General features: G+C 49.7%; 1 protein-coding gene across 1 annotated transcript; it reads left to right on the forward strand.

Annotated features, from left to right (window-relative positions):
- The first annotated feature begins 798 nt into the window (after window positions 1-798).
- Window positions 799-20180, forward strand: Fam83d (family with sequence similarity 83 member D). Its single transcript, XM_052184166.1, has 4 exons — window positions 799-1335; window positions 12575-12742; window positions 16484-16608; window positions 18840-20180. The coding sequence occupies exons 1-4, from the start codon at window positions 862-864 to the stop codon at window positions 19828-19830; spliced, it is 1758 nt and encodes a 585-aa protein (XP_052040126.1). The 5' UTR covers window positions 799-861; the 3' UTR covers window positions 19831-20180.
- The last annotated feature ends 1415 nt before the right edge of the window (window positions 20181-21595 follow it).

A 21595-nucleotide genomic window follows, 5' to 3' on the forward strand; every position in this document is an offset into this window, starting at 1 on the left:
GTAAACTAGGATTGGCTTGAATTGGCTACACAGCATAAGATGGCTTTGAACTCAGATTCTCCTACCCTAACCTCTCATGTACTAGAAGTGTGCCACCACCCCTGGCTCTGCACCACTGGAAAAAAAGATATTTATTCATTTTTATTTATTTAATGTGTATGTTTGCACACCACACCACATGTGCATACAGTATCCGTGGATGCCAGACAGGGCATCAAATTCCCGGAATCATTATAGACAGTTAGGGGCTGCCAAGCGAAACAGCACTAAGCCCAGATCCTCTGGAAGTGCTCTTAACTGCTGAACCATTGCTGCAGGCTCTCTCTCTGTCTCTTTGTCTCTCCCCCTCCTCTCCCCTCTTTTCCCCTCTCCTCTCCTCCTCTTTCTCCCTCTTCCCCCTCTCTGTTTTGAGGAATAAATTAATGATTAGATGCAGGGTGGCATCTAGGCACTGGCATCTGAGGTTGACCACACCAAAATAAGTATTTCCAGGAGCATCTTCTACCCCTAGTCCGGGGCCTTGAAGCACCACGTTGTGGGGCAGCCGGCAGGGGGCGTGCTCGGACAGTGCGGGGCTCAGTCCGCGGTTGGGAAGGTTCTGGAGCCGCTAGGGCGGGGTAAAGTCAGATTTAAATTCCGCTCAACCACCCCGCAGTGAGAGCAGAGGGTGGGCGGGTCCTGTCTCAGGAGCAACCAATAGCAATGAGGGGGCAGAGCCTTTGGCATGCATGGGAGACAGCCAGCCAATAGGATTGGCGGGGCGGGGCGGCGAGCCAATAGCGCGGGCTGGTTTGATTCAAAGGTGCCTATAAAAATCTCAGGCGACCACCACAGTTAAGTGGATCGGTTCTGGGCACTGCCATGGCTGTTCGCGGCGAGCTGTTGGACGACCTTCCCGCGGCCTGCCTGTCTCCGTGCGGACCGCCCAACCCCACGGAACTATTCAGCGAGGCGCGGCGCCTGGCTCTCGAACAACTGCTGGCCAGCGGCCCCGACGCCTGGGCAGCCTTCCTACGGCGCGAGCGGCTGGGCCGCTTCCTCAACGCCGACGAGGTGCGCGAGGTTCTGGGCTCCGCCGAGCGGCCGGGCGAGGATGGCACGGCGGTGGCCGAGGACTCGTTCGGCTCCTCTCACGACTGCTCGTCCGGCACCTACTTTCCGGAGCAATCGGATCTGGAACCGCCGGCATTGGAGCTCGGCTGGCCCTCCTTCTACAGGGGTGCCTACCGCGGTGCCACGCGCGTCGAGGCTCATTTCCAGCCCCGCGGCGCGGGTGCCGGAGGCCCGTACGGCTGCAAGGATGCGCTGCGCCAGCAGCTGCGCTCCGCCCGAGAGGTGAGCGGACCCCCCGGAGTCCCCCACTCGGCTTTGTAGCAACTCAGCACTGGCTCCCTGGCCACCTTGGCAGCGAGTAAGGGAGGAGCATCGGCCTTCTGAAAATTAAGTCGTGTCGTAGTTCCAACTCCTGTTATTGGGAAGGAGGGCAGGGCAGGAGCAGGGCGACTGTTAGTTCAGAGTGGATTGCAGAATTCCAGGGACGTTAGCTGACACTAGATCCCACTTTCAGAAGCTTTTAAGTAAAAGCTTAGCTTTTACCCAAAAGATGATACCTGGAGACCATTGGGAGATCTGTAATAGCCACTTTGCCACACCTCTTATTGTTGTAGACAGATACATTCGAGCAGTCAGTTCAACTCTTGCCCTTCTGTGTGTGAGTCTGGTGGGAGATATTTTTAACTTGCAGTGCCTGGGACTGTTCTAGGTAACGTTGACCAAAAATGCAAATACTTGTGCATTAGATAGACCACTGTTTACCACGGGTTTTTATCTTATCTAGTGTCGGACTGCCCGTGTGACCTGGTGTAGGGTAAAGAGTCTGGCCTGCCAGAGAGAAACCACAGCAGTGGGATCAGGGAGAAGGAGGGCTACACTTGGGAGGGTGTGGCTACAAGTTTGCATGCTGGTGAATTTTATGGCTGTGCCCTGAACGTGACAGTGACAGGCAAAGCCTCAGAGTATGTCAAGACTTAGTAGGCCTTTTACCTCCATATGTTAGGGTGAGGATCAGGTTGAGTCTAGGAGCAAGCTTGTGTTCTGTTTTTGTCTTTTGTTTTCTGTTTTCCTCTCTTCAAGACAAGGTCACTGTAGCCCAGGCTTACCCAGAACTCACTAGTTTCAATTTCAGGCAATCATCTTGCCTCTGCCTTCCTAGTGCTGAAGCCAATGTTCCGGTACTGGTTCTGTACTTGACTGGCAGGATTTTGTGTGTAGGTGACCAAGCGTTTTGCTCTTCAGGGAACGGTATGGTCGTGTTAGTCCTGTGGAGCTTTGGGTGGGCTGAGGGTCCGTTTGATACCTAAAAGGGTGCATGCCCAAAGCTCCGCTCTGGGAGGAGAACTTGAGCAGTCGGGACACCTTGAAAAGGAAAGAACTGGTCTCCAGGCAGGGCGGGGATGTGGGTTGCTCGAACCTTTTGCTCAGTTTGGGTGAAGGGCACTAGAGCTGGAGGTCAGAAGAAAAGCTTGCCTTAAAAGGGATCATGGCCGCAGCAGAGACTCCCTATCTTTCTTGCAATCTGAAAAACATCAGTGGCTGGGGCCTCCTGCTTTCCTCTGAACCTACTTTACATTTCTCCTACATCCCTGTAACTGGAAGCTGGGCCTTCCTACAGTTTATGTTCCTTTAAATCCAATGAGCATTTTTAGCGTATATGGCAAACTGCATTCTTACACAGAGCCTCCCAGTTGTCACACTTGCCAGGGCTGGGGCCACAGGAGAGGGGGGTGTGGTTCTCGTTGTTAGTTTGGGAGGGACTGAGGATGAGAAGATCCGCCACAGGTAATAAGGAAGGGGCTAGAAGACAATCTGGAGTGGCGGTGACCGAGTTGGACCCAGAAGGAAAGGATGGAACTGTGGAGAGGACAGGGACCAGAAGTGGGAAACATGATCAGAGTGGTGTCTCTAGCAGCAAGTCTGACGTGAAGGAGTTTAGGTTTATGAGGTCAGACACATCTTTGTGAGAAGAAAGAGACTGGATTAAGAGGTTTAATCCAGTCTGGATTAAGGTGGGCAGGAAGACAGTTTTAGGCCGAGTTCCTTGCATTTGAGACACGATGAACTGGATTGGAAAGATGGGGGGAGGAGGTATATGAACAGGGAGGAAGCTCGAAGGCTGGAGGTGTGGCTCTGTAGCAGGACGGACCTTAACACGCTGGAGGTCCTGGGTTCGAGCACACGCAGAGGGGGGAAAGGGGAAAAGGAGACAAGTGAAAGAGGTTCATCGCTCTGCCTCCTCAGTTCCCAGAGAGAAGAGCCAGGCTGTGCCTTCGAGTGCCGCCAAGCTGGCCAAGGCGGAGACTTGCCAGCCTGTGTAGGCAGTGAAGCGACCACACCGGAATACAGGAAGGAAAATAAGGAATAAGATGGCCAAGGAATGTTGTGTATATGAATTAGGTTTAATTTGAGGCATGAGACCATCTCTTGCTTTAAGAGAAAAAAATGAGTCAATAAAAATTGTTTTCTCACCGCCTTTAATCTCAGCAGGCAGACACAGGCAGATCTCTAGGAGTTTGAGGCTAGCTTAGTCTAAATTGCAAGTTCCAGGCCAACAAAAGCTACATGAGGGGAGTGGGGGGAAGGGCTTGTCTCAAAAGAAACAAACAAACAATGCTTTCTCTTTGCCACACAGTATTTTCAGTAGTCTTGAATTTGTTGTGACTATTCTGTCCACTTTACAGAGGATGAACTGAAGCACAGAGAAGCTAGGCTGTCTCTAGGGAATGATGGAGCCAGGACTCCACCCAAGGCAGACTCTAAGAATCCCCACTAACTATGTGAGCCCTGTGGGGAGAAGTGTCCTGTCCCCAGGTAGAAGAGGACTAGCTACTCAGAGGGATTAGAGGACTAATTTGCTGGCTGTCAAATGCTGCCACCTGTAAAGATGTGCATGGGTATCTGGGTGTGGCTGTGTCACTCTGGCCATGTCCTTTGAAGTGCATCGCTCGTGACAGGGAAGAAGGTGACAGTTCATATGTCAGGTGTTTCCAGATGCCTGATCTGTATGTGTGATGTCAAACATTTGGGGCTCTAATTGAGTTCTTTACCCAGATTACCTCCCATTGGCCAGAAGAAGCCACACTTAAGAACATAGCAGAGGCATGGAGGTCAGGTAGCTTGTTGAGCATTTCGAGGCAGAGCTGGGCTCAGGCCGGAGCGTGTGTCTGCCTCCGGGGCCAGCACTGTGCTGGCTTGCTTGGTTTTTCATGGAACCCACTATCCTTCTTCCTCAGATTCTTGAGGGCTGGAATGTGCCCCCGTGCCAGACAGAGGGCCCACAGTCAGTCTTCCTCTCCACAGCCTCCCTGCTTCCCAGTAGCCAGCTGAAGGTTTTAAACAGTTTCCCAAAGATTTGGACGTTGGATTCCCGTGCTGCATATCTTATAAACAGAAAAACAGTGATGATAGCAAGAGCTGCCTGGGCTGAGGAGACACTTCAGTAGGTGCTTGCTTCTACTGTGAGTAGTGTTGCTGTGAGTGTGCTACATATCAATCAATCAGTCAGTCAATCAATTTATCAGTCAGTCAATCAATAAATGCTTGCTTGGCTTTTTTTTTTTTTAATTATAAAGAGAATAGGATGGCCTGTTTTAAGAAGAAGAATCAAAGGAACAGAGACCTTTAAGTGCAGAAATTGGTTTATGACCTCAAGACAACGTAGGTGCTTAGATTTTATAAATTACCATGTATTTTGCCTGGCTTGGGTAAGACAGACCAGCTATTTCTAGTTTCTGAAACAAATAAAGAAATCTAGAGGGTGACTGAAGGAAACCTGAGTTCCCTGCAGTGGGGCGGAGACTGTCCCATGTAGTCAGCCCAGAGCTGTGGACCAGGCTGCGTTGGAGTGGGGTCAGATCTAGCTGCTTATCCCTGTAGCTTTACTTGCCCTCAGTGAGGAGACCTGTGTACCAGCCTAGACTCTGTGGTGGATCTGGAAGGAGCCTAGATACCCAGGCTCCACATCACCACAGGCATAGGATACCGGGGTGTTTGCCAGGGGTCAAGGGTCAGGATTATCTTTCTGAATGGGTGGCTCTGGGTGGGTTTTTCCAGCAGCTCTGGCTGTGTGAAACCTCCCTGGGCAGCTGACACATAGTAGGTGCTCAGTATTTTTTGTGGAGACTTGTCATGTCCTTTTCATTCAGCCTCGTGTTTGGGGGGGGGGGAGGGAGAATGGAGAGGTAGGAAGAGAAACTAAGTAGTTTAGGTGATTCTTTCTGCCACCTAGTACTTGGCGGAGCTGTGGCCCTGCCTGGAAGTGCCCCCTGGTCAGGTGCTTCTGATGTTGCTTGTCCCAGGGTGCTGGTTGTTGTTCTTACCCCTCCCTGCTTTCTCTCCCCAAGTCCCTCATTTTGAGATTGTTTTGATGTACAGTTGAGTTGAGCTTGAGATCCTTCTGCCTCAGCCTCCCTTGCAGTGAGACACTATGGTACCCAGATATCTCGGCTTCTGGGTGGGAGCTGATAGGCCAAGCTCGCTCTGCCTGGAGATCTCACACTTGTCACACTTGTTCTTACCAGCTGCTGTTCCTTATATGCTTTTGTTCCAAAGAGGCCACTTGTGTGGTGAGTACATCTTTGGGCATCCTTCTGATGACCAGGGTGTTGGTGGTGCCTCTCTTTGCATCATGGAAGAGTCCCGCCGGGAGGAATAGTAGCTGAGGAGTCTGAGGAGGCCCCTGGCATGAATGAGGATGCTCGGAAGGACTGGGCTCTCCCGCGCTTGCTCACCCTCCCCTGTGTTAGGATAGAATCTGTGCTATGGGATCAGTTCCTGTTCCAGATGCCGGCATCAGCCTGACAGGGTTTCTCAACCTCGCCATCGTTGGCGTTTGGAATGGATGGTTCTTTGTCCTGAGGACACTGTACTATTCACTGGGAGACTCTGAGATCTCTGTCCCCACATACTACACACTCTTAGCACTTACCTCCTTCAAGTAGTTATGACCTTCAAAACTCGTCTACAGAGGGGACAACAAGGAGCTACTGCTTAGTAGTCAGAATTTCTACTCTGCCCGGGGGAAAAGCTTGGAGAGGTAGCGATGGTTGGACAACACTGGATGTATTGGATGCCACCACTAAACAGCACCTGCACAGTCCCCTCCATTCTTCTATCTGCCATTTCATCTGTTATTCTTATTAATTCTGGGAGGGTTTTTTGAGACAGGGACTTACTATGTAGCCCTGACTAACCTGGAACTTGTCACATAGACCAGGCTGGACTTGAACCCACAGAAATCCACTTCCCTCCTGTGTGCCACAATAAGTTTCCTTATTGTTTTCAGTAAGTATCAGGCAGTAAGGAAGTTGCAGGATCATTCTCTGAGACATTCATACATGCGAGTTCATTTTTCAAAGAAAAAAAGCTACGGCCAAACAATCAGAATGCAGTGGGTGTGCTGGCTTTAAATGGCGTGGATGTGCTGGGTCTAGTGGTACATGCCTGTTATCCTAGCTCTGGAGGAACTGAGACGGCAGGATCCAGAACTGGAGGTTAGCCTGAGCTATGCAGTAGGAACTTGTCTTGAATAAACAAACTAACGAGGTCCTGGCATAAATGGCACCAGCATCTAGAGGGAGAGTTTCTTCTGGATTCTCTCCATTGACCTAGTTGTAACACTTCTGTCTGCTCCACAGAAACACTGGCAAACACAGGACTGGAGGCATACTGATACTTGTAGCTCCTACCAAAGGCCCAGAAAGAACTCATGTCATAGTAGGGGACTGGGGAGGAAATCAGCATGTGTGTGCCATGGAGGACCGCACGACTCTCAAGACATATGAGGACAAGCTCTGATTCAGTGTCCAGAATAGCACAGGCCAAGGCATAAGTACATGTGGTCATTTAAGTTTGTATAAATTAAAGCTAAATTGAAATCTTAATTCCTCTGTCATCTCAGAAGGTTCTCATGGGCAACACTGTCCAGAGTGTGTTATTGTCCAGCCTTTTATCTACGGATGGATGTGAACGTATGATACTACATAGATGAGAACATACGATACTGCATAGACGTGAATGTATAATGCTGCATAGATGTGGACATATGATGCTGCATAGATGTGAATGTATGATATTGCATAGATTTGAATGTATGATACTGCATAGATGTGAACATATGCTGCATGGATGTGAACATATACTGCATGGATGTGAACATATGATGCTGCATGGATGTGAACATATGATGCTGCATAGATGTGAACATGTGATACTGTGTATTCCCACATGTACTTGTTTATCCTAACAGCAGAAGAATAATCCAAAGCCAAACCATTGGAGTGATTTATTATTGGAGTGATTTATTATTGGCATGAAAACAGGAGGGGACATACCTGGTTTTATAGATTGTATTTTGGAACAGGAGAATGCTTTGCATAGTTAAACACTTAAAACTCCCCCTCCTCCCCCCAGAAAGGCTGCATGATTTTTCCCACTGCTCTTCCTGCTGGGGCAATAGTGAGAAGCTGCTAAAAAGTTTAATTTTGCTCTGGTAGTTTACATTCTCTTGTTCAGAAGACTATATCAATGTAGTTTTAAAGAATTTTTTTTCAAAGAAGTCTCAATGGTCAATTTTATTCCCATTAAAATATGTAACAAGTGGTGGCTCCTGACTGTAATTAGCATTTTGGAGACTGAAGCAGGAATATCTTCAATTTGGGACTTCGATTAGCCTGGGCTAATACCCAAGACCTATCTCAAAGAAAAAACAAAAACAAAAATAAAAACAAACCCGTGAAACACCCTGGGGTAAATGGTACATTTGATGGGTTTCGCAAGGGTAATGGGGTCTAGGTGATTGATGACTACGTGCTCTGCACGGGGTGCAGTGGCCAGCCTTCCAGGCTGACACCTCACACAAGGCTTTGGCAGAATTCCAAGCATTCTGTACACCGGATTTGCCTTTATGACTCTGGGTAGGAAGGGAGGGAAATGGAGGCACACAGGAAAGGGGTGATTGACATGTGCTTCCTGGTAGAATGAGAACAGGAACAACTGGCTTCGAGTGGCCCCTTCAGGCCATGCGTGTGCCTGGTCACAGGGCTGTGTGGCAGCAGGAAGGCCTTGTTTCAAGGACACCAAACCTCAGGTTAGGTGTCTCGTCCAGGGATAGTGGCAGAGTCGAGACTCAGAATACAGTAGCTGCTACTGAGGGCTTTCTCATTGGCTGACTCACCAAAGGGTATGAGGTGGGCTATGATGTGTGCATTCTAGAAGCCAGTACAACCTAACCTGTGACAGCGTACCCGGTTCTGCAGAGAGGAGGAGTCCAGGTTGGCTCTGCAGTCCGATCACCTGACAGCAGAGCTTCACAAGGCCCCGATCAGTCTGGCTCTGGCTCTGTCAGCAGAACTGCAGGAGAGAGGGTGCCAGCATGCTGGGGAGTTGTGAGATTCCTTGACAGACAGTCGTCATGGTTATGAGATGTCCTTTATGGTGGCCTTGAACCCATGTGCTTTGTGGGATACTCTTCTGGTCCTCCAGGGCTACTGCGAGTTCTTAGTGATTGTGAGACCCACATTAGACTTTTCCATAACAATATTTAGCTCATTGTGCTTCTAATGTGGGCTTTGGAGGTACAGACACAGGCTGGCATTCCAGCCCCTTACTTAGGTGTGTCCCTTGACCCCCACTGTCTAACCCTTCCAAGCCTGTAATCTGAGCATGATGGGTAATGGGGTTTTAAAAGCTCTAGTGGTCTTTTTGAGCGTTTGGGCTAAGTGGCAGGGGCAGAGATTCCAGTTCTGCTGATGAGTAGTGTAAACGAGGCTCTCCACTCTGCTGTAGGGAGACAGTGAGCGACCTGTGCTCTCTGTTCCTTAGACTGTTGTAAACAGCAAGGGGGTCTAGTAAGGGGCCGATGATAGGCTTAGGTTTGTCACTCAGGCTAACATGGGGGACTGGGCACATGGGTGGCCCATCCAGGTACAGCTTGAAGAAACACAGGTAGTGTGGTATGGAGCCCCTCCCCCAGCTTCTGGCCGCTGGATGCATCCTTCATGGGTGTCTGGCAGATAAGTCTGACCTTGTAATAATAGACTCTACAGTTACCATACTTCTAACCTGGAAAGAATGGGCCAGCTCCATGCAGCTCAGAGTGAGAGAAGGCGGTGCCTAGGGTAGCTGTGGACACTTTGTGGAGTTGGTGCCCCTAAAGGGAGAGTGACTGTAGGCTCAGGGACGGTAGGCTCAGTGGTCTGTGCTGCCTTTCTAGTCCGGGTCTTCTGTGGCTCAGCAGTCTGCAGCAAGAGCTCTTTAGCCAAGGGAGGCGTTGTGCCACGCTGCTGGTCTGCTAGAACCCGCCACACCAACCTGACACTAAGTGGATGTGTCCACCTGGAAAGCAGGGATGGCTTGGTGAAACCGAGGCTAGGCCAGCCAGGTCCATAAAGGACTGTTCTTCCTGAGAGGCGACAAGCTGCAGGCCTGCTCCAGCTCTGTAGGGCTTGGATAGCTGAGGGCAGGGCTGAGGAGGTAGGCATAAGGGTCTAGGGAGGGCAGGCCCTGAGGGAAGGAGAGCCTTCCTGCGCTGGTTTCCAGATAGATAAGTCTTCTGAGGGCCCTACTTTAGTAAGATAGAGTGTGCTGGAGGCAGGAGAATCAGGAAAGTAAAACATTCCTTCTCCCTCAGATACCATGAGTATACCTTCATATTTAGCCTGTGGAGGGTTGAGGCTTTAAAATCAAGGAAACAGGAACCAAACTGCAAGTTACTACCCATCGGCTGCCACAGGTGCTGTTCGTACACCTGTTTTATTAATTGGGCAATCAGAGCTCGTTGGCAGGCCTTTGTGCTCTGGGCCCTGCTCCCACTCTGCCTCTGGTAGCTTTCTTCAACTCCGCCAACTGGGCTGGGCTCCTAGTCTCTGTCTGAGTAGCCCCTAGGGTGTGTTCATTGCCCATCATTCTGCTGCTCTTGGCTTCTCCTTTCTCCTTTGACTACCTACACATCAGCTAGCTGTGTAGCTCACAGGGGTTCTGCCGACCATGGGAGAAACCAGCAGGTCTGCACGGGTGTCTCTCCCCTTCCTCCAGGAGCTCTCTTCCAGTTCTCAGGTGCACTCTGGAGAGCCGGGCCCGAAGGTCTCTCACCAGCTTATGTGTATTTCTGTGGCCCTGTGCCCACTGCTGGGCTCTCCCATGGCTCCGTTTGCTCCCCTGTGGCCTCATAGCTCCTGGCTGGGACTTTTCCTCTTTCATTCCCTAGTCCTCCAAAATATCTGCAGAAGTCTGTTAGCCCATCCCCCAGTGGATTGCTGACCCAGAGGGGCTCAGTCCCGGGTTAGAGGAAGTAGGTTCAGGTCTCCCTGCAGCAGCGTCGTCTTTCTTGTATGTTCTCCCTGTGCAGGCATGGTGGGCAAGAAGGGCTGACATGGACTCCGTAGCCTTCCACCATCTCATACATCCCTCTTTACCAGTCTCTCCCGCGGCTCCCTTTCCCGCCACACTGCTATGCACCCTGTCCTTCCCAGCCTCTCCTGTTTGTCATCATGTGGTTTCCTGTCAGAGGGCCCTTCACTTCTCCCTCGGCGTCTTGTCCCAGGGAGCTAAGATTACAAATCTGTGTCGTCGGCCTGGCTTCTTATCTTATCTATTTGTGGTTCAACTCTCTTGTTTACCTCTCCAAGAAGCCTCCCTCCTCTCTGAGAGACTCTGTTGCCTCCTTGCAGAACATGCCTTGTTTTGCTTTCCTCATCCTGGTGCTGTCAGGCCTGGGTAGCCATCTCTGCCCAGTGTAGGTCAGCCTGCCTTGGACCCAGAGGCGCCAGCTGCCTGACTGAGCCGAGCCCACGCCAGACTCGCTCTCCCTCCACCATCTCAGAGTCCCGCCTTCTGGAGGGGAAGGGAACCAAGGCCGGGAGAGACCAAGCACCAGGCCACACAGCTAGCAAGGGCTGTGCTGAACTCCTGTCCTGCCTTTGCCTGTAAACCCTGTCACAGGCCTCAAGTGAACGGGGTAGACACAACTCTCAAAACAGTGTGCGAAAGCTATCAGGGCCTCTGAGCTTCTCAAGCTGCCAACCTGTAGCTGGCTTCAGGATTTCTTTTTAACCCTACAGACGCTTAGGGGGTTCAAGCCTGTCTGTTACTGTCTCAGGTCTCCACCATGGAGATGAATCCTTCCATTGGAGGGCTCTGCTGCAGTAGAAGGAAGGGCGTCAAGACTGAGAAGCAGCTGTGGTCTCAGCAGAGGGGTTAATGTGATTCAGAGACAAGGGATTTTCTACTGTTGAAGTTGGGAGATGAAGAAGCCCTGACCACTCCCAATTACTAAACAGCTCCCAAATGCTGGCTTCCTGACTTGATCTGTAGGGACTTGTTCTAAGCCTGGGTGTTTTTATAGCCCTGCCCCCCTGCCTGGAATTTCTGAGGGCCCTTGAAGCAGGCGACCAGGCTCTGCTGCCAGCTGTAATCGCCTCTATAAACAATGGAAGGAAGCTGGGACTGTCAGTATCTCCCCGTGAGGGACTGTTGGGCAGCTGCAGCCCCACACAAGCGATGGGGCGGTTGGGCAGACATCAGTGGTCTCTTGGACCCTATGTAGTTGTTTAGGTTTCACTGCAGGCCCATTCTTGTAGCTTAGGAAGCAGACATTCAAAATGGTGATACTTTGCCCATGGACGCATGGGGGAACATTGGCTTTTAGCTGTGGTCTGGGCTGGGTGTAGAAAATCAGTTTGCATCAGGGGCACACGTTGCTGGGGAGAAGAAAGAACAGAGCTGAGCTGAAGAGCATAATCTTGAGGTGATGTTTCCATGTTCTTGTCCTGACTGGTAGGGAATGCGTGATGTTGGGAACAGAGGATGGGGCGGGGCCACTGTGAGCCTCGTCTGATCAGTTCAAGCACTGAACTGGTAATGGATGGGGTCTTTCTAAAACAGGGTGAAAATACTCAGACCACAATCCAGAACCTGACAATACTCAAAAAACTGTGGCCTTGAATAATAGTAGCCAAAGGAGGCTTCAGAGAGAATCTGAGAAGGTCTTCGTAAGTGTATTTATTTATGTGTGGTACATATGTGCTATGACATACATGTGGAGGTCAGAGGGACAGCTTGCAGGAGTTGGTTTTCTCCTTCTACCATGTGAGTTCTGGGGATTGAATACGTTAGCTGGTTGGTAGCAAGTCCTTTACTAGCTGAACTATCTTGCTAGCCCCAAGATTTTATTTATCAACTTTATAGACTGAAGCCAGACTGGGAAAGCAGTGTGGCTGAGGTTTCAGTGTGTTGGTCCAAGAACCCAGACAGCTTGCTGGTCCTAACTGACCCCGGAAGGAAGGGTTCAGCGGTGGCCCGGAAGTTAAACGAGAAGCTTGCCAATGTGGAATGGGTTGGCATTGGCTGGAAGACAGTGGCGAGGGTGAGTTAGCCGGGCCAGGCCAGGACTTGTCAGACACGGATGCCCAGGTGTCTTTGGAGGTGGCAAAGAGCTAATGGCGGGGGCATGCTGCAGAAGAGCATGTCTTTGAAGATGGGATTTAGCGTTCCTTACTTTTCCTTCTGCCTTACCTCATAGGTGATTGCCGTGGTAATGGACGTTTTCTCAGACATCGACATCTTCCGAGACCTGCAGGAGATCTGTAGGAAGCGCGGGGTGGCTGTGTACATCCTTCTGGACCGGGCTCTGCTCTCCCACTTTTTGGACATGTGCATGGATCTGAAAGTTCACCCTGAGCAGGAAAAGGTTTGTGGGACACCATTTCTGTCTCCCCACTGTCGGTAACGTGGCAGAGTACCCATGTATGTGCTGCTGCTGGAGCTGGTGCTGATGTTGGTGCTGGGGCTGCTGCTGGTGCTGGGGCTGCTGCTGGTGCTGGTGCTGATGTTGGTGCTGGGGCTGATGTTGGTGCTGGGGCTGATGCTGGTGCTGGTGCTGGTGCTGATGTTGGTGCTGGGGTTGGTGTTGGTGCTGGGGCTGCTGCTGGTGCTGGTACTGATGTTGGTGCTGGGGCTGATGTTGGTGTTGGTGCTGGGGCTGATGTTGGTGCTGGGGCTGATGTTGGTGCTGGTGCTGATGTTGGTGCTGGTGCTGATGTTGGTGCTGGGGTTGATGTTGGTGCTGGTGCTGATGCTGGTGCTGGGGCTGATGTTGGTGCTGGGGTTGATGTTGGTGCTGGTGCTGATGCTGGTGCTGGGGCTGATGTTGGTGCTGGGGTTGATGTTGGTGCTGGTGCTGATGCTGGTGCTGGGGCTGATGTTGGTGCTGGGGCTGATGCTGGTGCTGGGGCTGATGTTGGTGCTGGTTGGTGATGGGCTCCCTCCCCACTAACAAGTGAGGAAACTGAAGTCTCCCAGAAGGTGACCTCCACCTATGAACTTGCAGTTCTATCCTAGGTAATTACCCAGAGGAATGAAAGCACTGCCTGCTTATAGATGGTGGACGTTTCATCAGCTAATAAGTGGATTCACTGTCTGTTCAGAACAATAGACTATTATTCACTCTTCAAAAGGACTAAAGTTCAGACATAGGCTACCACAAGGGTGACCCTGAAAACACTGTGATAAGCGTGGGAAGTCATATACAAATGATTGTATGCAGTCTGATCCTGTATACGTGGAAGCCACAGCAGGGCCAGCTGTAGAGGGAGGTAGATTAGTGTCAGGTCTGCGAGCGTGTGATAGGGGGATGGTTTGTCACTAAAGGGTTTGTCACTAAAGGGTTCAGGCTCTTTGTTTGCTTATTTGTCTTTGAGGTGATGAGAAAGTTCTACAATTATGCAAATGGTTCTGTAAATCATTAAATGGTGCAAATTTGTACTTTAAGCAGGTGAATTATGTGGTATATGAAAGCCATCAATGAGAAAAGGCAAAATGGCTGCCAGGCTTCTCAGCAGTGCATACAGACCTGCCCTTGGCTAAGCCAACACTTGGTGCCTGATGCCATCATGGCTCCAGGGGCCTCCACTTTTTGCTACAGTGGCCATTTTGGAGCTCTTGTTCTGTCCCTGGTACTGCCTACTGCTCTGACAAATGCAACATCGCTAACTCTCATGGTGGCCCTGTCAGAGTGGTCCTGATGCTTTGGATCAGGAAATGGTGAGATGGAAAGCCTCGCAGTCCACAACTCCAACACGCCCTGCTTGACTCCGTCTGTCTGTCTCTCCGTCGCTATCTCCTGTGTGCAGTCGTGTTACCTACTGCTGCTTCCTTCTCGGGACAGAACCCGACTTTATGTCTTTCTCTAGGCATGACAATAATTCAGGTATCTTTGTGCAAGACCAGAGTTAGCTTAGTCTCTTTGGGAATGAGGTAAGAGAGACATTTGTCACAGAATTCATGTTTAAAGAACAGAGCAACTTATGAAGCCGGTCCCTGCCTTACCTCATGCTTCCAGGCACTTGGCATGAGGAGTGGCACCGTGAGCAGGAGCCAGGCTTCCTGCAACTCAGGCCTCTGCATGAGAGGTACCTTGTAAACAGGCAGTGTGTTTTCCGGAATTTCATCTCACTGGTCTCTCTTCAGAGTGTTTGCTGGCTGTTTTTTGAGCAAACTAAGGATTGGGCTGAATTAGATGATTTACCACCTGGTCTTTTGTGCCACAAAGCAAATTCATGATAGTGGTAGGATTGGACCTTCCAGACTGAATTGAAACAGCCTTGTGCTCTAGCAGTCAGTGAGTCTAGGACTCAAGGAAAATGCCACTTGGGCATGGAGAGGGCACTGTATTGAGCCAGGTATCTAGGCCACAGCTGCTTTGTGGAAGTGTGCACGGTGTCGGGGTATAATTTCAAGATGCTCTTGGGTAATTAGGCTGAGTCTCAGCAGCAGAAAACCCCGACAGAACTGGTGCTCCCAAAGCCTTTCCCTCTGCTTCGTCAACAAGGCAGAGACTGCTGACTTGGTGGCTGCTGCCTTCATGGTGGTCCAGGGCCTCCGCAGGAAGTCTAGAGACGGTTTGTCTTTACCGTGGTTATCTCCCTCCTCTGTAGCCACTGGCTCCTCCTAGACTTGCTTGTGCTGTGGGTCTGAGCCTTTCACAGAGGCATCCCTGGCCTGCCCCTGACTGCTTCAGAATATCCAATTACCCTGTCTGCAAGAATTTGCCTGCATATGCACAGGCAGGTGTGCAGACTGCTGTGTCCACAGTTACAGGCTTCCAGATGTTCAGATGTGTGTTAACAGGAAGGACACAGAGTTATCCCTAACCCACTGGCCGTGTTTCTATGGTAATCTTGTGTTGACTTGTTCGGCAATCATTACCTCCTCTATCCTGCCAGTTCCATACGCTCATCTGTGAAATATTCCTCCTTCCTTCCTTCCTTCCTTCCTTCCTTCCTTCCTTCCTTCCTTCCTTCCTTCCTTCCTTCCTATCTTTTTTTTCCTTAAAGAAAATCTTTACCTTGAAATTAAGATTTATAAAGGGTTATAGAGATGGATATCCGAGTTTGGTTCCTAAGGTTCCTAACATGTGTTTACAAACACATATAATTTTAGCTCCAGGGTGTCTAACACACTCACATGCACATACTCACACGCAGATACTCACAATTTAAATTTTTTTTAAATTATTTTTAAAGGGTTTAAACAGAAGACATTATGTATGCGTTTGTGTGTGTCATCATGGGAATAATTGTCCATCCAAGTGTATACAGCGCACCCTTTTGGTTACTGTGTATCTGTGGGAGATGTGAACTGGCTGATTAATTCCCATGTGGTGTGTTGGAGGCCTGCCCTCTGATTACACTTCAAACCCCTTCCAGGGTGGGGTGAAGCCGGCTGTCATTCCTAACTGATACAGTGGACAGAAAAACAGGAGCAGTGCCGGCTCTGGTTTTCAGCCCTTGCCAAAAGTTTGTTTGTTTGTTTGTTTGTTTGTTTTTTATTGTTTTTTTTTTTTTTTTTGAGACAGGGTTTCTCTGGCTCAGGGTAGCCCTGGCTGTCCTGGAACTCACTCTGTAGGCCAGGCTGGCCTCGAACTCAGAAATCTGCCTGCCTCTGCCTCCCAAGTGCTGGGATTAAAGGCATGTGCCACCACTGCTGCCCGGCACCAAATGTTATTCATTCCTAACATTCTTTCTCTGATTATTTTATCTTCCATGTTTTATTTCAAAATCATTTCTTGATTCTATTCGTTTCCTCCAAAAAGCAAAGATTCCTTTATATTCCTATATACTACATTTGAAATACAAGCCAGATGTAGTGGTGCAGGCTGTGAGCCTAGCACGTGGGAGGCTGGGGCTAGGGAAGTGCGACTCCAAGGCCAGCCTGGGCAGTCAGGTAAGTCAGGCCTCTTCCCTTCCTATGAAGCCATGGACTGGATGCAGAAGTTACATTATTTGAGCAGTATCTGTCTAGTGTATCATGTGTGCTGTCACTCAATGGCGGCCATACCCTAAGCCACTGCAGATGCATATGTTTGGGAACAGTAAGCCCAGCCCACTGAGCTGGCCATTGACCTTCATTTTTCCCACGCCTTCTCCAACAGCTGATGACGGTGCGGACCATTACAGGAAATATCTACTATGCAAGGTCAGGAACAAAGGTTGTTGGGAAGGTTCATGAAAAGTTCACACTGATTGATGGAATTCGGGTGGCAACAGGCTCTTACAGGTATGTTCTGAATGGGTGCCTCAGCAGTTAGTCCAAACCCTTTAGAGGAATCTATGCTTGCTCCTGCCAGTCAGAGCCCTGTGACAGAGTCCCCTAGGAGTTCGCACCTGTGTGTGTGAATCGGTTCATAAAAGTCCTCTTTTGTTGGATGTAGACGGGGCAAGAGCCACTTTCTTTTCCCTGTGGTCCTCAAAACTAAAGCACAAGTTAAACTAAGCTTGAGATCCCCATAGTCAGAGTCCTGCATTCAAGTACTGGCCTGGGTCTTTGGGGAAAAACTGGAGGGTAATTGGCCTTATAGCCTGGTTCCCTGGGGAGTTGGACCACACCTACCCTGCTTACTTGAATGTAAGGACATTGCAAATGTTCTAGAAGACTGAAGCTGCTCATTTATACTTAGCTAATAGGTGGCTACAGTTCTTGCAATGGGTACTTTAGTCTAGAAAGCACTGGGCATATTCCAGGCCCACTTTGGAAGTCTACTCTGCCAATCGCATCTTTGTGTGGAGAGGAAGCTTCGAGTGCAGGGTTGAGGTCACAGTGGGTGATGCTAATCCCTGGAAGTTACAGCATTCTTAATCATGCCTTATTGTGCTGTGTGCTTGGCTTTTTCTCTACTACATTGTCCAATGGTACGTGAAGTACAGAGTTTGCAAAGAAGAACTTGTTTTTGAAGAGCACATCCCTTGGTTTTGTGCCAGCCATGGGATTTGTGGCCGGTGAAGTACTGTGATAAGCAGCTAGGTTCCTTTCTTCCCAACCAGTAGCACCATTGTTCAGACTGAGTACATGTTCTTGAGGCTTCCTTTTATTCGGCACTTATAAGTACCAAGGGGATTTAGTATTTATCTATATTGATGAAACTTGACTGAGTGGTGTTTGGCTATTTAAAAATCTGTAAATAGCCAGGCAGTAGTGGCGCATGCCTATAATCCCAGCACTTGGGAGGCAGAAGCAGGTAGATTTCTGAGTTCGAGGCCAGCCTGGTGGTCAAAGTGAATTCCAGGACAGCCAGGGCTATACAGAGAAACCCTGTATCAGAACCTCCCTCCCCCCCAAAAAAAATCTGTAGTATAAAAACTGCCCTCTACAAAGCGCTGACTGATATTCCGCCGATGTGTTGAAGTGCACTGCAGCCTGGGGTCAGGTAGGCCCTTTGTTTCTGTTTCCCCTTTGTGGGTAGTCCGAAGACTCTCGGGCTCCCAGCAGTCCCTGGGCAGCATGTGCTATTAGTCATAGTTCCGGTTTGTTGTTTTCTCTAGACAGGGCCCTGGAACTTGGATCTGTAGACCAGGTTGACCTCAGATTCAGAGATCTACCTGCTGCCTCCCAGATGCTGGGATTAAAGGCGTGCGCCACTCACTACCTGAAGTCATGGTTCTTAGTTGCAAGAAATAGTTTAAAATGAGTTTCAGGGTCTCCCATTAAAACTGCCTGCTTCCCGTCCACCACTCAGTGTCAGGAGGCTCACTCAGACAGCACAGAGGGAGGCCGCAGGTCCCGGAGAGTGCTAGGGTGGGAAGGAGCATCTGACTGTAGCTCCCTGGGCCTGGGGTGCTGGGGGGTTTATTAGAACACTGTCTCCCACTCTGCCCTGCTCTTTATTCTCCTAGCCTCTTCCTTTGAGGGCAAAGACCCTCGTTTACTTACCCAGCCTGTAGCAGCTGTTTCCCAAATGGAGAGAGACTCTTGAAGCGGGAACACATCTCTGAGGACTCACCTGGCCCTGGGAGGGTCACATATGCACATTGATGAATTCCAGGGGTCAGACATGGACCACATGGCCACCCCATTGAGACTAGAGAGGGTGTGAGCATGAAAGCTTTTGTGGGTAGAGATAGGTGTGGGTTCTGTTTCCAGAGGAAGAGGAAGGGATGCTGGATTGGCGAGGAGACCAGGTTTATGAGTCAGCTATAAAATGTGCTGGGCACTGGCATCATTGGTGGAGTAAGTATCCTACTAGAGAAGCTGGAAGAGCGCCTCTAGCTTCCCCGGGGCCTCTCCAGCTGGTCTCTAAGCTTTAAAATGAGGCTGCTGGCCTAAATAGTTCATACCTGCTTGCTGGGGTTTAAGGCTGAGCCTGAGGATTGGGTTTGTGTGTGTTGGTTTTTGAAGTGTGTATTTGTTATTTCATGTTAGCACCAAAGTTGTTGCTCTTACATGGCAGCTACTGAGAGCAAGGGAACTGAGATCCCTTCTCTTTACCAGTTTGTATGTTTTTAATCCTTCAGTTTTACTTGGACTGACGGCAAATTAAACAGCAGTAACTTGGTAATTCTGTCTGGCCAAGTGGTTGAGCACTTTGATCTGGAGTTCCGGATCCTGTACGCCCAGTCAGAGCCCATCAGCCCCAAACTCCTGTCCAACTTCCAGATCAACAGCAAGTTTGACCATCTGGCTGACCGAAGGCCACAGTCGAAGGAGCCCACACTGGGCAATCTGTTGCGCATCAGGCTGGCCAGACTCTCGAGTACTCCCAAGAAGACCAACCTGGGCCCAGAGGTGCCACCCAAAGACAGAGCCAAAGCCAAGCGCCATGACTCTGAGGCGTCCACCATCAGTGATGAAGATTATTTCTACAGCCACAAGGACCAGCTAGAGGATAGCAAGGCAGTTGATGCTGCTACCCAAACAGAGCCCGGAGAAGAGATGGCTGCAGTAAGCCTGAGTGAGGCGGGAACACAGACTAGTTCCAGCATGATGTGTGTTGGGACCCAAACCACAGTTGCCACCAGGGCCGTGAGCTCCCAGGCCTCAGTGTGGTCCAAGTCCACTACCACGCAGACTGAAGCTGACGAGAGCTTCCTTCCTCAGGGTACCCAGTCTAAAGAAGGGTCACCAGCATCCAAGATGTCGGTGTCAAGGTCTTCCAGTGTGAGGTCATCCTCTTCTGTGTCTTCCCAGGGGTCACTGGCAAGCTCAGTCAGCTCCCATGTTTCCCCGACGGCTGCTGATCTCCACACTCCTGGATACCCCAAGTACCTGGGTCTGGGTACCCCGCACCTGGATCTGTGCCTGAGGGACTCGTTCAGAAACTTGAGTCAAGAGCGGCAGGTCCACTTCACTGGCATCAGGTCCCGCCTCACCCAGATGCTCACGGTGCTCTCAAGGAGAACCCTCTTCACAGAGCACTACCTCAGCTACAGCCCCGGGAGCTTTACCAGAGCTTCCACGAACCTGGTTTCCGTGAGGGACATACCCCTTTATCCTCCCTACCAGTGACTGCTGGGTAAGCCTGTCTCCAGCAGGAGAACCTCACGCGCATGTCCCCAGCTACCCCCGTTCACCTGACACTGGGCCACCTTTGCCTTTGAGTCTGCAGCATTGTTTGATATTTTTGCTTTTTGTTCTATAGAAACCATCTGTTGGTTTAAACACTATCGGTACTTTTTTCCCATTTGCACAATTTTAATATTCTATCACTACATAGGTGTTTTAAGGTTGGTTTGAGATATATAGTTTTGTATGTGTGTGTTCTCTGTCTTATGCTTTGAGTAACCACTGTTTTTAAAATCAGAATCATATTTAAACACCATTGTTTCTTAACTGACTTTCTCTTGAATATCTGTGTTCTATTAAATAAGTATAGATAACTTTTTGTTTGCCTGGATTTTGATCTTCTTTCGGGCAACCCTATCTTTATCTCTAAGGGTGTGTGTGTCATAAATAAATGTACCATTTTGTTTTAAAAGCAGTTTTGGGAAATAGATGACCCAAATTGTAAAGGGGCAATGTATTCACTACAGAAGCTGGGTGGTGGTGCACACCTTTAATTCCAGCACTCTGGAGGCAAAGACAGGAGGATCTTTGAGTTCGAGGCTAGCCTGGTCTAGAGAGTGAATTCCAGGACAACCAGAACTACACAGAAAAACCCTGTCTCGAAAAACCAGAAAGTTAGAAGAAAGCAAAGTGTGGTGGCCCACGCCTCCCATCCCAGCACTTACACAGAGGCAAGAACGTCTGAATTTGAGGCCAGCCTGATCTACTCAGGGAGACCCTGTCTAAAAACCAAAAGATAAAGTTAAATGACTTTGAGCTGGTACTGGCGTCAAAGCATCCTTGGCTTTGGTGAATTAGTGTATGCCTGAGGAAACTTGCCAGCACAGCAGGCCTTTGTGTGTGCCCCTTTCAAAGAAGAGCCTGAGCCGCTGAGGTGAGGGCCTGGCTGGGTTTACATTCTCTCTGGGGCTCCACTGGACCCAGTTTCATCAGATGGGCGTATTGCTGATGGTTTAGCAATCCATGCTGCTATTCCAGAGTAGGGGCAAGAAAGGACACTGATAATTATCCCAGATTCCTGGTCCAGTTTCAGGCAATGTGACTGCTTCTTATATCCTGCTAATCAGGCTTGGTACGGCCATGGAATCCTGGTTTTGTCAAGCCCCATTCATGAAAACAGAACAAAAGGAAGAGAGAAACCTCAGCTTCCTCTTCCTGGCTTGCTAGCCCAGAAGTCTACAATAAGTGGGGTGTTGTCTGTGGGGAGAATGCTGACGGGTGCAGATCAGGAACGTACCCTGTGGACGATCATGAGTGTTCCAGGGCTCCTCTCATGACAAGGTTATCTGGGTTAGTGCTGTAGGCTGCAGCTGTCAAGTACATGCCAGGGCACTGGCGCATGGCTGTGAATCCTCTGGGCTAAACCTTGAGTATACAGTGTGCAGACTTAGATCACTTTATGTGCTGCCTTAAATCTCATGCTAGCCCAGTGACTACAGGTTAGACAGCTGGCATTCCTATTCTCAGATGTAGAAACAGGCTGAAATTAATTAGCCTACCCAAGATCATATATCTGGTATATGATGACATAAAAAGACAGGTGTCCAGATCCTCTGTTGTATGTTTCTTTGCTTTGCTTGCAGGCACAAAGCCCTGATTGTGGTCATGCATTTCAACTCTATTGACATTTTAAGTCCATGTTCTATTAGGTTGTTCATTTAAGTCATCATAGGCTCAGAGATGGCATATTTGCTAAAGTGCTGCCTAA

Source organism: Apodemus sylvaticus, chromosome 5, assembly GCF_947179515.1.
Source record: "Apodemus sylvaticus chromosome 5, mApoSyl1.1, whole genome shotgun sequence".
NCBI lineage: Eukaryota > Metazoa > Chordata > Mammalia > Rodentia > Muridae > Apodemus > Apodemus sylvaticus.